This window comes from Triturus cristatus, chromosome 3_1 (genome assembly GCF_964204655.1).
Source record: "Triturus cristatus chromosome 3_1, aTriCri1.1, whole genome shotgun sequence".
NCBI classification, from domain to species: domain Eukaryota; kingdom Metazoa; phylum Chordata; class Amphibia; order Caudata; family Salamandridae; genus Triturus; species Triturus cristatus.
The window spans coordinates 675,069,488-675,089,008 of NC_140583.1; the positions used below are offsets into that span (position 1 = coordinate 675,069,488).

General features: G+C 43.1%; 1 protein-coding gene across 6 annotated transcripts in view; it reads right to left on the reverse strand.

The window, feature by feature from the left end:
• SLC67A1 (solute carrier family 67 member 1) overlaps positions 1–19,521 on the reverse strand; it is a 937,984-nt gene that overhangs the window by 23,206 nt on the left and 895,257 nt on the right. For all 6 annotated transcript variants that reach the window (XM_085644744.1, XM_085644747.1, XM_085644745.1 and 3 more), the window contains exon 10: positions 2,571–2,691. In XM_085644744.1, the coding sequence (XP_085500870.1) occupies positions 2,571–2,691 (121 nt within the window). The remainder of the gene's footprint in view (positions 1–2,570; positions 2,692–19,521) is intronic.

The following is a 19,521-nucleotide window of genomic DNA, read 5'->3' on the forward strand; positions in this document are numbered from 1 at the left end:
AGATTCTATTTTACGCATGGTGTCTCTGTTTTAGAGGCAAGATTTAGTTCATGAAGGCATAAATGATGTTTTGACTGCTGTGGTACCAGAGGTGTTATATAAATCAGTTGAGGAAAACAGGGTAACCAAAGGCTGAGCAGTATTAAGTCTGCTCTGTCTTTGGAGTTTGACACTTTGTAATGCTTTTGCTTATGACAAACTATATCTCATGGCCTTGTGACCAATTTAAATATGAAATACTACAAGAAAGCTTTTACACCAACGTCAGCATTGGTTCTTGCATTTTATCCAATAACAGTATCCCAGTATCAAGTGGTTTAGCAATGCCACGCTGAAAAAATATACAAAATCATAAAGTGAACAAAGTTTTCTTGACATAGCAATGTGGCAAAAATTACAGTCTCCTAGCAACAACTAATGCTTCTTTACATATGGGTAGGCTTTTCTGTTTTAAATGTTGTTTTTGTTGTGAATTCTGGTGAGGTATTTGCAATGTTTTTCAGTTTTCCCCAAAAATATCAAAATCAGTGGTTATCAGTGTTCACACTTTTGTGCTCTGTGAAAAATAATGAGGATGGTGTTTTTCCAGTACTGATAAAGAATTTGGCTATTATTTTCTTCCTTGCCTCATTCATTCTGGCTTGTATTACTTCCTTCCTTATTTCTTGTTCCTAATGAGCTTATCTGTACATTTCCCTTGAACTTGCTTTACCAAAGATCATTTATTATTTTCCGCACTTCCCTGCCTGTCGCATTTTCCAGCACTCGAACTCCTCTTTCGAGCAGCCCAGCCCGGTCCTTCATCCACGCGCATGGATGGTGATGTTTGCACCCCATTGGAATTTAATCGCAGCAGATAAAATGTTAATGACGAGTATTTAACACACATCCCTGCTGCACTATTCTTCGGACAAATGACAACTTTTCACTGAATAAAGATTTTCTACTTGGGACAGGAAATATATTTAGAGACGCTCCTTGCTCTGGTATTGCTAACCAAGGTCACTCTGCCCTGTTCTATGTCTTGAGGTACCAAGAAGGGGCCGGGCTAATAAATACGTTACTGTTGTCTGGTTCGAACATCTCGCTGCTCAACATGGTCAGAGGGAAGATCTCTGCTAAGGAATTAATATGCAGACTGTCTTGTGTGACAGCAAACTCTGCTGCTTTCCAGCTGAGGTAGAAGACTTTTCATGACCTCCCTTGGGTTGTTTGCCTGTGCAAATGACACCATGAATACCTTTATTTTACATTCTTGGCCACGCCTAAAGGATTTTGAGTTTATTTGAAGGCTAGCTCAAGTACTGCTAAAAATAGTTTTTGCCAAGCATATGGGCCTTTGTTTATTTGAAAGCAGTGCGGGGACTGTGTTCCACCTTGGAGAAAAGCCCAAACACAGCTCTCTATGACTCAATTAAATACATCACCTTAGTTGGTACAGGTGATTTAGTCAAGTAATAGGGTTTCTTTCAGTATTATAGGTTCCATCATTTTCATTGGTTAGCAACAGGACTCAAAATTGAAGTTGGTCGTGCTAGAGCTGAATCAAGAACATGTTCTATTTCATTATGCGGGCTCAGATCCGGTCCATGCACCTATTTTTACTCATATTGCGCTGTCTGCAGCACATACTTGAAAACAAAGAGTGGTGGTTGTCTTTTCATGTCTCTAAGATGTATTGTCTGCAACTTATACATTAACTTGTAGGTTTACTGAGTTAATGTGTGCACCGTAGGCAGCTCCGTTTCAGCAAAACCGGTGCATGGATCTCGTCTGAGCCTTTTCTGGGTTCCTGAAGATGTTCATTGGCATGTAAATCATTCGAACAAGAGTGTTAGGTGCAGCACTTTAAGAGAGGACATTGATTCTTGAGGTATCTGTATGCACAGTGATCTTTGTTGCCACAATCTTAATATATGAGCTTTCAGACAGCAAAGCTCCGATCCACTCTCATAGTAGGAGGGTAACACCATGATGATGCCCACTGTCAGGAATGAGACCCTACTCATAGTTCAGCTGTGAACCTGCTAGCCACCACACAGCAATGTGCAGTAAACAGTGAGCCGAATCCATATAACATGAGCCATACTTCCAAAGTGGGAGTATAAGTAGGATCAGGAAGTCCATGAAGCTAGAGGATGGTCAAAAGGGCACATACGTAGCTTACCATGGCCCAAGACTGTCATAGCGGGAGCATCCATCACGGAAGTGCTTAGAGGTTGAGCCTACTCTCTTACTGCTTTCATACTGGAGGGCGGCGAAGCAGAAAAAAGTGCAGCAAAATCCATTGTTTTCCAGTTTCCCTTTGGTGGCATTTTGTCAGTTAAAATCATCATTGAGTGAAAACCAGACACCCTGCATATGGATAATGTAGCAACGCTACTGTTTACTAGAGAAAATCATATATTGTCTGCAGGCCTAATAAATAGGGCTGTATGAACCTGTTGGACTTAAATAGTCATTTGTTGTGTATTAAAAAGGATGACAAAAAGCATAACACTTGCGATGTACAACAAGACATATATATGATAGAACATGACGGCAGACAAAAAGTTGCTTTTAGAACTCACCAGTGTCTGATGAAGGGACTGATTTTGTCAAAATGCTGTCAGTAATCACTGTCAGAATGGCGAGTGCAAATACCAGTGGAATGGCAATAACACAGAAATGAAACACATTGCCCATCAGCGCCTGCAACATTAAATTAAGAAACATAAACAAATGTCAGTTTAAGCTTCTTCCATTACGATTGCACTATCCAATTTATATTCCATTGGCATAAAAAAACACATGGACAGCCAGGCTCCCTGTAAATGTGTTTAGGTCTCCTGAAATTCTAGCAACCTGCCCTGGGACTGAGATTGCCACCCTGCACAGTATGGAACCATGTTACCCTTATTTGGGTTAATAAATGAGACCCGAAGGAACAAAATGTGTGCTTAGCTGAAATAATGGTCTCCAGTTTGGGTGGCTTTTTTTCTGACCGAGACAAGACAGTGCCATAATATAAAGTACCAGCATAGAGCAAGCAATGTAACGCACTGTGATTGAAGTACTGCTTTTATTTTTTCTCCGTCCATGTTGTCCTTCTTGAACCTCATGCCATTTGTATCTATATGTTACTTTTCCACACACTTCAAAAAAGCCATTTCTGCTTTGAAATGGATTTTTACTGAGACAACAGATGTTATCTGCTTTTATTGTGACAACAGATGTTACCTGCTTCCAAATGTATTTTCACAAAGGCATGGACATGGCCGCAATTGTTTTCTTTATGTGATAGGATTTTTTGCCAAATGTCATATTTTTTTCTTTTTCATGCATGGGCAGATTAACTGATTTGCTCTGAATCACATGGGCGTTGTGCCGAGACCCAACAAGCATTGGCAGCGCCAATAGGTCTTGCCTGTGAATCTATTGGCTCTGCCACTTCCTTTGTTCATGCTGTCCACCATAGGCGGTGGCAACTTTGGCCATGATTTGTAGCTATGCTGTATAGCAGCATGGCTGCTGTTTCGCATAGCCAAGAAATAATAATATTAAAAAAAGGACTATGATGCATCCAGCACTAATGTACTTTTAAAATAAGAAGTGCATTAGCCTTGGCTATGTCATAACACTTTTTAAAATTGATTTTAGACACACTGCAAAGCATCTGCACAACTGTACAGTATGGCTACAAAACATTGTCAAAGCCAAGAGTTCTAAGAGGCGATCCCTATTGGCTTTGCCAAACCTTGATCTACATTCCAACATAAGAAAAGGACAGATTTCCTTCAGATTCTTTAATAGAGGATCTATAGAGGGCAATATCTTATTAATATGTGGTGACTAGGCTAAATTGTTATTAATAGCGACCCCTTCCTTTACTGCAGTTGCCACCAGGACAGAGGATGGCTTATCGTGACAGCCACCACTCTGACAGAAGGCTATCTTCCTGACCCCCAAAAATCAGGATTTATGTCTTATCAGTGTTGAGTTTTAAGGAACTCTCTCTCCCATCCACTGGGTATCGTGTAGGTGAATCACTATCTGGGTATCATAAGCCTATCTCATAAATATTAGACCTAGAGATCTAATTAGCTGTGCCAGGGGAGCTACAGGGTGTGCACTGTGGTACACCCTGTTCTACTGGCTTGAATGTTGAAAGAAAAGAAGACAGTTTTACTGCTTGGCATCTGTCCTGTAATTATGATCAAAGACATTTTCGGGAAATTCTGCTGATCCTCATGTGATTAATTCTGGCATCCAAGATATCATGGAACATGGTGTGAAAGATGGCAGAGAGAGCGAGATAAATCAACGCTACTCTGCCACCCTCATCTAACACCCAGTGGATGTCATCCAAAATGGATGCTGAGACTATAATCTGTGTTGTAACTGCTGACTGTGCTGCAGAGTCTAAAGCTGCTTGCTAAATTAGGAAGGCAGATGGTTGTCCCATTACATGTTTTCCAAGAAATTAACTGGTATTGAAAGTTGAGAGATGGGATAATAATTACTTGGAATGTTTGGGTCCACTGACAGCTTTTTAGGTTTCACCTAGACAACACATGTGCTGTCTCTTCGAGACATTTTTTTTCCTAACAGTGGGCTTGAAGACCGCCTAATACTTACCATTAGTTTTCTTAATTGTCACTCATTTCCTTGCTTCTTATTGGTCAGCTGCCAAAGGCTCCTTCCTCTTCATGGGTTTGTCCCTCCCTTGGACCATGGACGCATTACTTGTGTCCTTCCACTGCTCATTTTTTTGGCACTGCTTTCATTTGTTCTTAAGCACTCTATGAGTGACCGTCTTTTTGAGCTGTCTTGCTCATGTACTTACGCCCCCTCCATTTCCCTCCACCCTGCTGCCCCAGTGCTGTCTGTTTGCTAGCCCCAGCCCCTCTCTCCCACCCTCTGTTTTAATCAGCTTGCCACCAGCCCCTCTTTCCTCTTGCTGCTGTCTGTCTGCTTGTCTCCCTTCCCTTACTTCCTGCCCTTTGTTGTGGTTAGCTTGATCCAGCACTTCCCTTCCACCTTTCATTATCGTAATCTTGCCCTAGCCCCTCCATCCTTCTAACCTCCGACATCATCAGCCTTCCCCAGCCCCTCTCTCCTACACTCTGTTTTCATCAGATAGTTCTCAGCCCTCCATCCTTGCTACCTACCACAGAGCTGCGGCCGTTCCATTGGGGCTGAGGGGCCATGCACCCCCACCTTTTGCCCCTCACGAACAGTGTCTGTAAGGCTGAACAAAGGTCAGCCTGACAGACACTGTTCATTTTCAAATCAGGCAGCCAGGTGCCAGACATGTGCTAAATGCGCAGGCTCCTGGCTGCCTGAGATTATTTTTGCTGGGCAGAGGAAGTCACAGCTCCTGTGGGCGTAACCTCCTCAGCTCAGCAAAGTTCCCTGAAGCCCTCCCCTCAGTGACGAGAGGTAGCGTCACTGATTGCCTCGCACCTGGACGATTCAGTTTTAAGCCCTGAAGTGCCCAGGGTCGAGAGTCAATTAGTGACACTTCATCGTGGGGTGGGGTCAGCAGTCTCACTGATCCCATCCCACTCTGTGATGACGTTGGGACTGATGCCTTCCCTCATTGGCTGACCTTAGCTGTCCCAAGCCTCCTAGGACCTCCGAGGCAGAGCTGCAGGAACGAGTGTGTATTTTTAAAATTAATGTTTGGTGCATGAGTGAGTGTATGCAGCAGCGGCGGGCACAGGTAAGCACGGTGGGGGCAGGGCGTGGCGGAGGGGAAGTCAAAAGATGACGGAATAGGTATTATTTATTTATTTATTAAACCTATTCCGTCGTCTGTCGACTTCCCCCGACTCCCACCCCACCCCGCCCTGCCCACTGCGCTTACTTGTCCCGGCCGCCGCTGCATGTATGTATCAATGTTTGCTGATGAGTGTTGTGAATGGAGGTGTTTGTGTGTGCGCGTGTGAATGCATGGCTGTGAGTGTTTATGTGTATATGTTTGTCCCGTCCGCCCCCCTCCCTCCTAAACTTACCAGCCACCACTGCTGCTGGTGGAAAGTTTTTCAGCATTCACCTGTCAATCATCATTTGTTTAGCAATTAATTCAGAGTCCCTAAGCTGAGCAATTAATATGTAAATGAGAGGCCCGGGTGCAGCCGCATAACGAGTGAACACATTCATTGAGAATTTTACACCTGGGATTGGGAAGAAAGAAGCAGAATTAAACACTTCAGATTATCTGACCCGGAAGCGCAGTAAACTCTGCTGTTTTCTTTTACAACATAAATTTAGTTGGCGAGAGAAGTCATGTTGCCGTCCGGAATTGCACATGGCGCCAAATAGAAAGCACAAAATGCCTACGTCTACTATCTGTTGGTTTCATAAAATGGCATAACATCGGGCATCACAGGGTGGACACTGACTGCAGCCGAGCCTCGCCGCCTCCACTTTTATTACTTGGGCCCTGGCTGGTGTCCAAGAACGCCAGCCGCCCCCAGGGGGCACAGCCGCACTCAGGCACACAGTCACCCCCGCCTGTGGACGACGCCCAGGGCTCGAGTGGGGATCAGCGCCCGGTCTCGGGGTGTCGGACCCCATTCCAAAAATACAAGCGTGCGTGAACTCGGTTCACCAATGGGTTGTTATACCACTGTATTCCGTGCAATAAACCAACACTAGCCTGTAATATGCACATCCTCGCCTTATTACGAAAGAATACCGTCACGTCACACACTGCAGCAGTATCGGTTTATTATATTATTTTTATTATTTCCACCAAGGAAATCAGTGAAAATGAAAAGGCACCGCTTCATTTGATAGAGCGGCTCCGGGAGCCCCGGGCCCTCGCTCGCAGCCTTGATTTTCCTAAACACATATTGTTATTTTAAGTATTCTGCCAGGCTCCTGTTAATTGAATGATTTCCCCACGTCAGCCTCCATGACAAATGAAGGACAAAAGGCAGCATTTTCGTTCCAATACTCCTAACCCCACTGGAAGCGTGACGAAAACACCCCCAGTACTCACTGTTTTCAGCTTGATCAAGGGATTTCTCTCGGACCGGGTTGAAGCTGGTTCAAGAAAGGAGGGAAATGCGAAGTTCGAACTCAGCGCAGGAAGCAGTACTTGAAATCCCGCCTCTGAGTCTTGTCATAGGGTGACTGTATCAATGTCATCCAGTCAGAGGAGGAGGCGGGATCCAGGCTAGAAGAATGTTCTGAGCTACGTCAGAGATCCGGGCGAGCCGAAAATTCGACCGAAGTCCTGGAAAACCAGCTGCTTCAGGTAGCGCCTGCTTACCCTCACCACTGCCTCACAGACACCCTCTGCACATGCGTGACTTGGGCGTTATTGAAGTCGAACGTCCACCACACATCATGCGCAGGGTGTGTGCACTGCTACCAGAGTGACGCAGCCTCAGACCACCAGTCTCCTTTCAAGGTGTCTCTCTTGTCTTCCTCCGACCCGATCCCCGGAGGCTGGTGGGGCAACACCCCATTCGCCCCTATGCACCAGCCGCCCTTGACCAGCAGCAAGATCCACAACTTGCTGAATGTTAATCGTTTCCAGGTGCCGGTGGTTATCTCAGCAAGCTCCAGGCCCGCAGTTGTGCGCTGACTGATAGCCATCTCCCCGCACCGTCCGGCAGGGCCTCGCGTGTCAGTGTGAGGGATTTAAGAGGAGAAGAAGACAGAGGGAGAGGAGGATGGGAAAGGGGTAGAAGAGGTGAAAAGGGCAGAAGAAGATCACAGGGCAGAAGGGGGGCAGAGCGTAGATGGGGTGCATCAGAGTGTAGAAGAGGAGCATAAGGCGCGGAGGATCAGAGGGCTGAGGAGGTACATAAAGCTGAGGAGGTACGTAAGGCAGAGGAGGCACAGAGGGTAGAAGAGGCACGTAAGGCAGAGGAGGCGCGGAGGGCACAGAAAGCGCAGAGGGCAGAGGAGACACGTAAGGCAGAGGAGGCACAGAGGGTAGAAGAGGCACGTAGAGCAGAGGAGGCTCGTTTAGTGCTGTAAGATATGGGGTATTTTGTAATGTATTTGCATATTTCAAGTCTACACCTTCAGAATTGCTTTATAAACATTCTTGCCCTCTCAAATTTGCTGTAAAATGCTCCATTTGCACACACTTCTCAAGTCCCTCTCCCCTCGAGTCCCTCCTATGATAGTCGGCTCGCTCGCTATCGACATAACACTTATCCTCAACTTTTACGTCCCACCAATTTCAAATGTCACCAGCCGCCCCTGAGTTTACTACTACTGTCCCGTCAAACACAAATGCATGATTGGGTTGTCTGTCCAGGGTAAACAGTGTGAGCATTACCAAATTACATTTTTAAGGGAGGAACAAATTCTAGCTACAGTGTAGCCGCTTTCTGTGTCAGGAAAAAATGCACGTATTATGATTTTATGCCCCCCTCCTCCTATCTTGACAAGCATTTGCTCTGATAATTTTATATCTTGGCGGAATGACCAGCAGTAAATCATGCTCCGAAGTGCAAAGAAAGGTCCACTCGAGGAATATTCTTGAAAGCTTTATTCACATTGGAGCACCAATGTAAAAGTAACGCGCAATGACATATACATCCTGCTCCAATCCTTCCTCCAGGCAACTGACATCTCAAGGTTCTACATCTTGTTCAAAAGATCTAGAACACCAAGAGGCTGCAAGCGATAATGCAAAAACCTACAAAGTGTACAATGTTTACATTTATAACATTCCAATATATGTCTTTACATATCTTCCCCTCTTACCAATAAAAAAATAAAAAATAAAAATAACAAAAAACACTATCCCTCTAACCCCTCATTGTCATCTTCTCACACATAGTACGATAACCATTGGGGCTTCACACGTACCCTCCTACCACAACTACTCTCCTCTACCCTAAATCAATTGCCAGTAGGTATATTCTCCATCTGATTGCTATCTACCTCGTCAACTTCCTCTTGCAGTACCGTACAGTCAGAACTAGAGTTTTCCTCCAGCTTCACCAGACCATTCTCGCATTCAGAGTCACTTTCCCATACCACAGGACTCTCAACTTCAGAAGATGCTAATTCAAAGCCATTCATTGTCAAAGGATTACACTCCAACCCATCACTTTCAAAAGAGTCCCTCAGTGCATGAACTGCCACCTCAAACCTCTACTTATACACCGCAAAATCACTCTTCAAAACCGCAATCCTTCTAAGGATCCCAACTATACCATCACTCAATTGAACAGCATTGAGCAACAATCTAGAAACCCTCAAAGGTTCAGAAAACTGGAGTTCATCCTTCCTTACCTTCCAAGCTTTTTTGACTTCTTTAACCACCACACCTTCCGTACCTCTCTTCCAATCAAACATCTCCTTATACTTCCAATGATTGTCAATAATCTTTTTTCTCACTTCCTCAACAGATACATTAGCACATAAGGACTGCAAGGACTGCGACATCCACTTGGGATTAAATTTAGTTCTCGCTCCTCCTCCCCCCATAACTTCAAAAGGAGACACTTCTAGGACCTCATAAATAGTAGTACTATACATCCATACAGTTTTAAATCTTGCACTTCCCAATCATCTTTATTCATCACCGCTAGCTGCACTGCATTTTTAACTACTCTATTAAACTGTTCAATAATTCCATTTCCAATTAGATTATAAAGTGAAGTAGTTCTGTGTTTCACTTCCACTTTCACAAAATAACTCTTTGCCTTGTTAGAAGTAAACTGAACACCATAAAACATTTTGTCGATGAATTTCAGAACCTCAGTGGTAGCCACCTTGTCCACAATTTTGTCAACGGGCCACATTGAAAACACATGTATCAATGCAATATTATATTTGGATTGAGAACCAATGGATCCCATAATGTCTATAGCCACCTTTCTTTAGGACTATGGGCTGACATATATTTGGTCTCAAAGACCTTAAAGACTTGTCTAAATTAGCACACAACACACAATTCCTCATCACTCTCTCCAGAATTATATCCATTCCTGGCCACCAATATCACTTCTTCACCCTCTGCTTAATTTTTACAATGCCCCCGTGACCTTCTTGACCAATTTTCACAAGAACGTTTCTCATGGTAACCAGTGGAACAATCATGTGACCCCTATGGATATGGAAATTTGTGCCACAGATAATTATTTTCTAATCTCCCACAACTGTTTCAACTCTGGGGTAACTTTTAGATTTCCTAGGCCACTTATCTTCCAAGAAACTTTCACGTTTCTGTAAACCTGTGTCCTTAATGTATTTATGATTCCATTTCTCCTCATTGAAGGTTGGTATGCCTTGGTCATGGATCAAAGCCAACTGATGCTCTTTCCACTCACTCCTGACACATTCCTGAAATCAACAGACACCATGGCAAACAATCTGTCGTTACATCATAGCATAACATGTGTATTTGTAAAGCGGATGTTCACCCTAGGGTATCTTTGCGCTGAGATGTTTATTGTTACTCAATCAATTGCACTTATCCTGTTTCCCAGGTTTGTACTCCATTTTATAGGTACATTTTGCAGTCTCATTGACATTCTCTCTATCCTTGCAATTAAACCTTCTTTAGTTAACAATTTGACAATGGTTTATGGTCACTATACAATGCACTGTTTACCCCACACAAATGACCTACAATACTGTAATGCCCAGATACACGCAAGAGTTTCTTTTTCAATTACCGAAAATGTTCTTCAACTGGTGATAAAGCACGTGAAGCATAAGCAACAATAGTTTAATTTCCTTCTGCATCTTTTTGCGAAAGGACTCCCACCAATTCGTTATTACTAGCATCTGTAGTATAAACGTTCTCCAAATCAGTATCGAAATATTTCAATGCTGGGGCTGTAAAAATTGCTTTTTTAATGCCATCAAATTCTTTCTGAAATTTCTCGGACCATGCAAACTTGATTTTGTTTTTTAAAAGTCGCCTAACATGAGAGACCTTGTGTGAGTATCCCTTCACAAATTTAGAATAGAAGTAAACCAGGCCAAGGAATGACCTAACTTCATCTTTCCTTGAAGGAGGCGGAGCATTTTGCCTCTACTAATGCAGATTTTGGAGAAACACCATCTTCACTCAAACACGTCACACACTGAACTGTAAATGTACACTTAGAATACTCTAAGCATGTTTGCTCCAAGGTACTCAAAACTCCATCGTGTTACTGCGTATCCTTGCCATATATCCATATATCATCCTGAAAGCATCTTACATTCTTAAACCTTCCAAATAACTGATGCATAAGTCTCTAAAATACCGCAGCAGCCGATGCTAACCCAAAAGGCATTCTTTTATACTGGTGACAACCCATCGGGGTAATAAAGGCTGTGCATTTCTTGCTTTATCCCTGCATGGAAATTTGATGGTATGCTGCAGACAGATTCATCGTGGAACACAATTTTGCACCTTTAACTAATCCCAACATTTCAGATATCTTAGGAAATAAGAACGTATCTACAACAATATTGTTGTTCAAATAATGCCAGTCAATCCAAAGTCTGATCTTCCAACTGCTATGTCTGGCCACTACCACAGGGGAAATCTATTCAAATGACTCTATTGGCCCAATGATGTCAGCACTCACTATTTTCTCAAGTTCTCTTTCAACCTCATCCGTGAGTAAAATGGGAATATTTCTAACCTTGTGAACCTTTGGATGTACAACAGTTTTCACAATTATGTGGAGTTCAAATCCTGTAAGATTACACATTTTTTTACTGAACACATTAGAGAACTTCCTCAACATTGCTGCACCAATATTTTCACCTTTATCCACAATCATAACCGTTCTGGGTTTTCCGATTCAATATCATGTGTAGATTACCTTGATAGTGCTATCCTAGAATCTAGATCCTCTTTTATCAATGCATAGTTTCCCAAGGGTCTTTCTGTTTTTAAATCTATAAACTAATGGTCTGTACCCTCCCATATCAATTTGTTCTCCAGAAAACCTCTCAGGGTGTATGTTTGGCTCAAGTAATTTGTCTCCTATGCTGTTCACAAAGTCCCCCTTCCAAACTTCTTCATTGACAATAGTACATGGATTACAGGAGTCGGCATTCATTTGCACCTCTACATCCCCAATTGACATCAAGCACAGAGGATTTTTTCCTATCTTTTCAGGGCCACCATCAATATTCAGAATGAAGTCCTCCTTGGACTCAAAAATATTCTTAGCCTTATTTTCTTCATTACTACTGATATTCTTAACTCTATTTTCTTCAACACTAGCATTTCCCTCATCTACACATTTCACAATAAGATTCTTCACATTCCTACATACCTTTCTGAAGTGTCCAACTAACCCATATGACAAACATTATTGTTTGATAGCTGGGCAGGACTTACTTGAAGCTAGGTGGGAACTTTTATCACAACCGTAACACTTCGGACCCTCTTTAGTAGGCTCTTTACCTTTGGAATTGTCCTTTTGCTACTTAACTAATTCTTTGTTTCTTATTTTACCTACTACATCCGTGTGGGAGTCTCTAGACTCTGCTTTTGCAGTTTAGCTCTGCAACTGCACAACTCAGATACGCTAAAATATCCGTAAGTTCTACATCCCAGTTAACCCATTGCCTCTCTAAAATAAAGGGACCCCTGGTATGCATAACAGCTTGATCCCTAATCAGCTGTCCCTGTAACCAACCAAATTTACAATCTAAAGATAATTTCCTAAGTGATGCAACATATTCATCAATAGCTTCAATCACTTCCTGCTTCATTTTGAAGAATTTATATCTTACGACGTCAATTGAAACAGGTGCAAAATAATTGTCAAAATCCCCTGTTGCTTCATCAAATACATTTTGTCAATTGTTTCTAAGTTGTTGGGGAAATAGGATTCCCACTCAGCCCACTTCATGCAAGGGTTACCTCATGCTGTCCAAAATGCTTGTGGAGGCTGAAATTAGAAATTCTGTAAACTCATGGTTATTCTCTTCCAAGTCTTGTTTGTAATGACAAACACAACAGAGGAGAGTAGTGCCCCTTCACCCAGATGAATGGGACTAGGTCACACAAACAGTACCCCTGCATAAAACATTGTCCAACTCCAGGAAAATAAAATAAAATTGGGGTAAGTATCAAAATCATTCTCTTACTCTTGCAGTTAAGAAAGGTCCACAGTCAAACACCTTTAAATTGTAGAACTTCCTGACCAACAAAGATTTCCACACATTGCATTAATAGACCCCCAAACACCAGAAAATAGTGATTAACACAACATCGAAGATGGCGACATGTATTCTCACGCTGTGTGAACTTGGCGTCCTAAAGAGATAACATACTGTAGTGTAGACGAATCTGACGAGAGAGAGGATGCAGACCGAGCTACACTTTAACATGGGGCTCTATGTCGCATGGGTCGCCAACATTCCAATGGCCTCAAGACGGAAAGTGCACTGGATTTAAAGGATGCATGCCAACTGCTGCTGCACTGACATGCAGTATATTTAAAAATAGCGGTATGTTTAAAAAAAATAGGGTAAAAAAATTACCCAAAACGATCCAGTAAGATTGGAAACTTCGTTCTCACTTTTGCCACCTTGACAGAATTGCTGCATATATCCAGTGTACAATAAACAAAAAAATGCCAAAAGAAATCCTTAAGTCGTGGGTTCACTGGTGTTCCAGCAGCTAGTCACGAATACTGTAAAGTAAGATCTACTCAGGATAAATTCTTGAAAGCTTTATTCACACTGGAACACCAATTGATGAGTAACGAGCAATGACATATACATCCTGCTCCAATCCTTCCTTTAGACAACTGACATCTTAAGGTTCTATGGGGCACATGAATCAAGCAAAATACCGGTCGCAAACGGGCCGATTTGCAGAATCGGCCCCTTTGCGACTGGCATTTTGCCATTTGGGATGCATCAAGCCCAAAGCAAATCGCAAATTAGGGAATCGCAATATTTGCGATTATATATTTTGCTAATGCATTTAGGGAATCGCAATTTGCAATTCCCTAAATTCCCTAAATGCAATGTAGTAAGCAAGAAAAAATTGCGACCCTACATTAAGGAATCACAATTTACCACCAATTTCAAGTTGGTGGTAAATTGCAAATCCTTAGAACAGTCACTTTTTTGCATTTTTCTAACTGCCATGTGGCGCACAAACAAGCCCTTAGGGCATGTATTTGTGCCACATGTGCACACTTACTTGTTTTGGGGGATGCAGCAGGGTGGTCTTTTGGCCCCCTATGACCCTTGAAACTGCATTTGCAATTTGCGAGTACCTATTTGGTACTCGCAAATTGCGAATGCCTACCCATTCATTCCTATGGGACCACAGGAATGAATAGGAAGATATTCCTTAATAGCGAATCGCAATTTGCGATTCGCTATTAAGGAATATGTAGGAATCGCAATTTCATTCACGAAACCTACATGTATAGGTAATTGCGACTCCCTAATAGCGATTCCTTAATAATCGCTATTAAGGATTCGCAATTGCCGACTTTGATGCATGTGGCCCTATATCTTGTGCAAAAGATCTAGAACACTAAGAGGCTGCTTGCTGGAAGAATGTTAACACTACTACTTGAATGATAGAAAATCATACAAAGTGTAAAATGGTTAGGTTTACAACAAAGTGTACAATGTTTATGTTTACAACATACCAATATACATGACATTACACGAAGCTTTGCGCAACCAAGTCAGAAATGAAATGTCAATGCACAATGTTATTGGCACAATGTCATGAAAAGAATTGAAGCGCAATTTGCAAATATAGGTGACTTTTCTTTTTGATGGCAGCCAGTTGCTTGTCAAAGGATGTACATTGGCAGACAATACCAAGTCATCAGCCACATCTTGGAGAGCCTGTGTTAGGTCAAGTAGGCTGGTACAGCTGTATTTCTATAAAATGTATAGGCGTATTCCTAAAGTAGGAACTGTGAAACCAATCATGTATTTCTATTGCTTTAATATCAATGTGCACTGTGTTTTATATTCCAATATGTATTTTGTTTTCTTATTAGCCTGAAGGGCCCTATTGCCTCAATATACCTCCTAGGTATCATGTTTCTAATAGGCTTATAAGGCCTTTTATTTGCAGTAGTACATTTTCATATTTCCTACATCTCGTTGTAAAAGCGTAGTCTCAGTTTGAGTGAATTTAAGAAAATTAATGAAGTCAGCAGTGTATGTATTGTATTGTTGCTTCAGTGATCTCTTTCATTTTCTCCTTGAGAAGATCCTGCCACCTGTTCATTACATAGGTTTTCATGAAAGTAACAAGTTTCTGTCACCTGTTTGAGCCCCATAGACTTGAATGGAGAGGAAAATGCATATATACTATTCAATGTTACATGCTTTTTAGCATTACTTGATCCAGCTGGCTGCTTTGGAAAACTGCTCTTATCAATTCAAATGGCAATTGTCTCTTGATTATTTGCTGAGCTACTTTTGCATTAAACACGTTAGACTGTTTGGCTTTCCATTGTGTTGGTGGCGAAAAATCAACTCCCCAGCAATAGAGAGGAGAGTGCAGGACTGCACTCTACACAATCACCACAGGCTCCACAGGTAAGGGATAGGATTCTCCAGGAGGACTGTGGTGGATCATGGCCCAGCACTAGACCTGAAGACCTGTCTAAAAGCGTGAGCACAATTGAACCAAAATGTTGGTAAAGTTATGATATATTTGTTCGCTTGCTTGCTTTGCATGTCCTGAGTTGTTTTACAGAAGTAAATGTGTTGTTAAAAAAGAGAGCACACAATTGTCGGGGGAGGAAACAACAGTGGAAATATGGTGATTGGGCAGGTATGATTTGCAGCATCACCTGCCTCGAAGGCGAATATGTGTGAGAAAGAGGCTCTCAGATCTACCTGCACTGATCCCTTTATGAGCCACGCCTCCGGGTGTTGACTAAAGGTTCGAACTTAAGGAGATCCTGGCGTGAGAGTGTGTGATATCTTCTCCCCTCCCCTCCCCAGGAGATCAAGTTAGAAGAAATATAACTGAGGGAATCCTGGTCTGGTTTTCGGTCTCCTTTTTCATTCAACCCTCTCCCCCTCCCGCCCCAACCACCAAGAGATGAGCGCCTTCTTTGTTACTCATGTGTGAGTGAGCAATAAGAAGCAGAGAGAGAGGCAGAAAAATCTAAATGTAGAGAGCCCCCCATTGAAGGGACTCCTACCCACACTGTGTCAACAATACGGTATGCTACCTTTGCAATAGAAAAATTAGCACATTTAAAGAAGAAACTGAAGAATCCCAAAAATAAAATAGATACTGAGCAACGGCCTCTCTTTCTACAATGGCATGAAGAGGCACACAGGCATAAGCATGAATCCAAAGTTGAGAAATAAAATATACCCAGGAGAAACTAGAGTACCAAGTCAGTCAACTTAGGAACAGAGTTAGGACTTGTGCTAACTGCTCTGCCTCCTCCTCACACCTATTCCTCCAGTTTACTAAAAAGAGAAGGAGCGAGAGGTCCCCGGGGAGAGGATGCTGGCTGAAGAGGCTGGGAGTGCCACCGCAGATGCACCCAGAAATGGAGCAGCGCAGTGGAGTTGGGGGGACATGGGGAGTGGATTGCGGAAGGGCCGCCTTATGGAAGATGGGTGGGGGTGAAGGCCAGCCAGGAAAACTGAGATGCATTTGAACATATAACCGATGTGCCTAAGTTGCTGTTGTTTGTTGATTCTCAAATATTGGGTTTTGTTTTACAAAAATATCAATAAACTGTGATTTTCAAAAAAAAGATATGGAGCAGCACTTACAGGATCGCCGGAGACAGGAGCACAAAGAGATAAAGCGCAAGCGAGCACCGCAATATGACTGACTGCCAGTAAAGCGCCTAGCAGTGGAGTCGAGTAAGCATACAAGAGGCTGACTCCACTGCTATGGATTGGTCAAGGACCCGGGTATGGCCAGTCCTGGGCAGTAGACTGTAGTGGACAAAGCCCTACTATAACTCTCAAACGTTTTGAGACAAACTGCAGAATGACTGTTTAGGGGGTGTTTCCCTTCTACTCACTCAACTGACACTAATCATAAAGACCCTTCCTCCTCCACCCTTCTTCCCTCGAGGGACTACCCCAAAGCTGGGGGTAGAATTATGGTCCCCATCCCTCTGACCCATTCTGATTTAATGCGTATTAGGAAACAACACTACTCAGTTCTAAGAGAAACTGTAGAGTGTTTTAGAAGAATACAGCTCTAACTGGGAGGATGTGAATCACATACTGTGATTGGTGGGTCCAAGTGAATTGTGAGAAAGATTGGCGGAGAAGTTTCTGTGGCCGAGGGTTGCCCCTGGTAATGGAGAGTTAACTGCAGCAAAGGATACAATGCTAAATGGGAAGGCAGATGTGTTACGGATGAAAATCAACTTCAGTAATATTTAGAACTGTAAGCGCTGGCTGATTATTTAAACAGACTTAAGGATGTGTGTTAGAGATATTCTGGTATAGCCCATCCTAAAGAGATACCTCAGAACTCTGAAGGTGCTGCTATTGTGCATGGATTATTGAAGAATGTTTGGAGTCAGTTGCTGACTTTCTGCATCGGATACAGATAAGAGAGTAAGATAAGGGAGTGAGAAGGTGGTCGAATTGGTGACGGTGGGTAACCATTGAGCAGTGTCGCTGTAGAGAAAGAAGGAGAACATACAATCAAATCTGATGTCGCTGCAACAGAAGAATATGCAAAGGACAGTTCCGGGTGGGGGCGTGGAGCCCTACAGAAGGAGGAAGGGAAAGAGGGTAGGGAGAGCTGGGAGAGCAATGGACGAGGCAGGGAAGAAGCCCCGGGAGCCGAAGGGTCTTGTTTTGCTTGCAGACAGCTGAGGCATTGGAAACAGAATAGTCTCAACACTATGTTTAATGCACCCGCCTTCGCTGATCAATCTGGGTTTTATCAGATTACTCAAAACTCTTATCTTGAAATTTAGGATTTGGCCCTAGCGGTTCTGACTGTATGATGAATATCTTAATTGTAACTGCCGACATAAAGATCCCAACTTCAATGAGAGGGGCAGATGTTAGGTTAAGGGCCCGTAGGGCATCCCCAGTGTAGCAAAGTCTGACCTCCTGTCCTGGGTCTCGGCGAGCAGCATGGCTGGTGCTGGCCACCTCCGGGACGCTGACGGGCGCTGACGGGCGCAGACAGGCTTGCCTTCGGCACACCAAGGGTGCACCCGCAGTACACGTCCTCTGCGCATCCGCGCAGCGCGCATTGAAATAGCCCCAGCCGCCAAAAGACTAGAGAGCGCACTATCAAAAAATGGCGTCTCTCAGTGGCAGCACGGGGAAACAGGAAGTGAATTAATGGCAGCGGTCCGATTCAATAGAAGCAGCACACACAATACTAGAACAACATGTTTTAAAAAGGTTAGTGGTTTCAAATTGATTAAAAATATTCAGAGGGCAAAAGATCTTGTGCAAAATAGGCAAACAGTGCAATTTGCATGCTGAGGAAACCTGTTTTCTCCTTCCTACAGAGTTTAGTCTCTAAAATTGTGATGTCAATGTTCCTCGTCTAGCATTGACCTCAGGGCCATAGCCACGGGGTAGAGCCTGAGGGGCTGGGCTAGTTCATATTTGATTTGTTTGGCCTCCCTTGAAATGTAGAGCGATAAAGAGGGTTGCGAATTCTAGATCATTCTAGACCACAGATGCCTAGCTGGGACAGTTCCTCACAGTCACACTGCAGTTATTTTGAGACCTGGCACCAAAGTGCATGTGGGGAGTCAGATTCTATTCCTTGCTTGGCGGTGCACAGCAAGTGACAGGCCGGTGTTAGGCATTGCAAAAAGTGCCCCATCTGCTTTCTGCAGCACATGGCACCAATGGCACAAACTGACTGTAAGCATAGCGCACACAGGAGGCAAAAGGCACGAACTGTACCATGGATGAACATGGACTGCAGATGAAACTCAAGTCTCTCTTTCAGTTTGCCCAGGCCACTGGGTTGTGGCCTTGTCTTGCCCATATATATCAGGCACTACACCGTCCACTATCTCCTCTGACAGTCTCCTGCTGCTGACCACGGCTTTGTTATTGCCCTGCAGAGGGTACACAAATTCTACTGTAATGTTTCAGTGCATGCCATTAACATGCAAATATTATATGATGAGAAAGAGATAGGATATTTCATATTTTAAAATCACTAAATAGTGTGATGATGAGGTCCATACAGTTTTCTATGTTTCAGCAAGATGTTTAATATGCTCTATGCGCAACAGTGGTGCAAATTTTCCTAACAATTGTGTAAAATTGTCGTAACACTATATTATGTTATGACTTGAAATGCTTTAAAATGCACTATTTTTCACCTATTTCTCCCAAACATGTGGAGAAGAGAACTATAGTCATAAATTAAAATATGTTAAAATCTCCCTAGTATAGCATAACTATATAAAAAATATTAAGGAGATGGAACTCTCCTTCCCCAAACCATCCTCAAGTTTATGTCTTGCCTACACAGCGCATATGCTGTGCTGTGTGACTTATTGTTTACAATTCAGTGTGCGTACAATCCGCTGGAACTGCTAGAAACCGGTCCCCGGATGCTTGGTTCCGGTTCAGGGAAGACCTGGC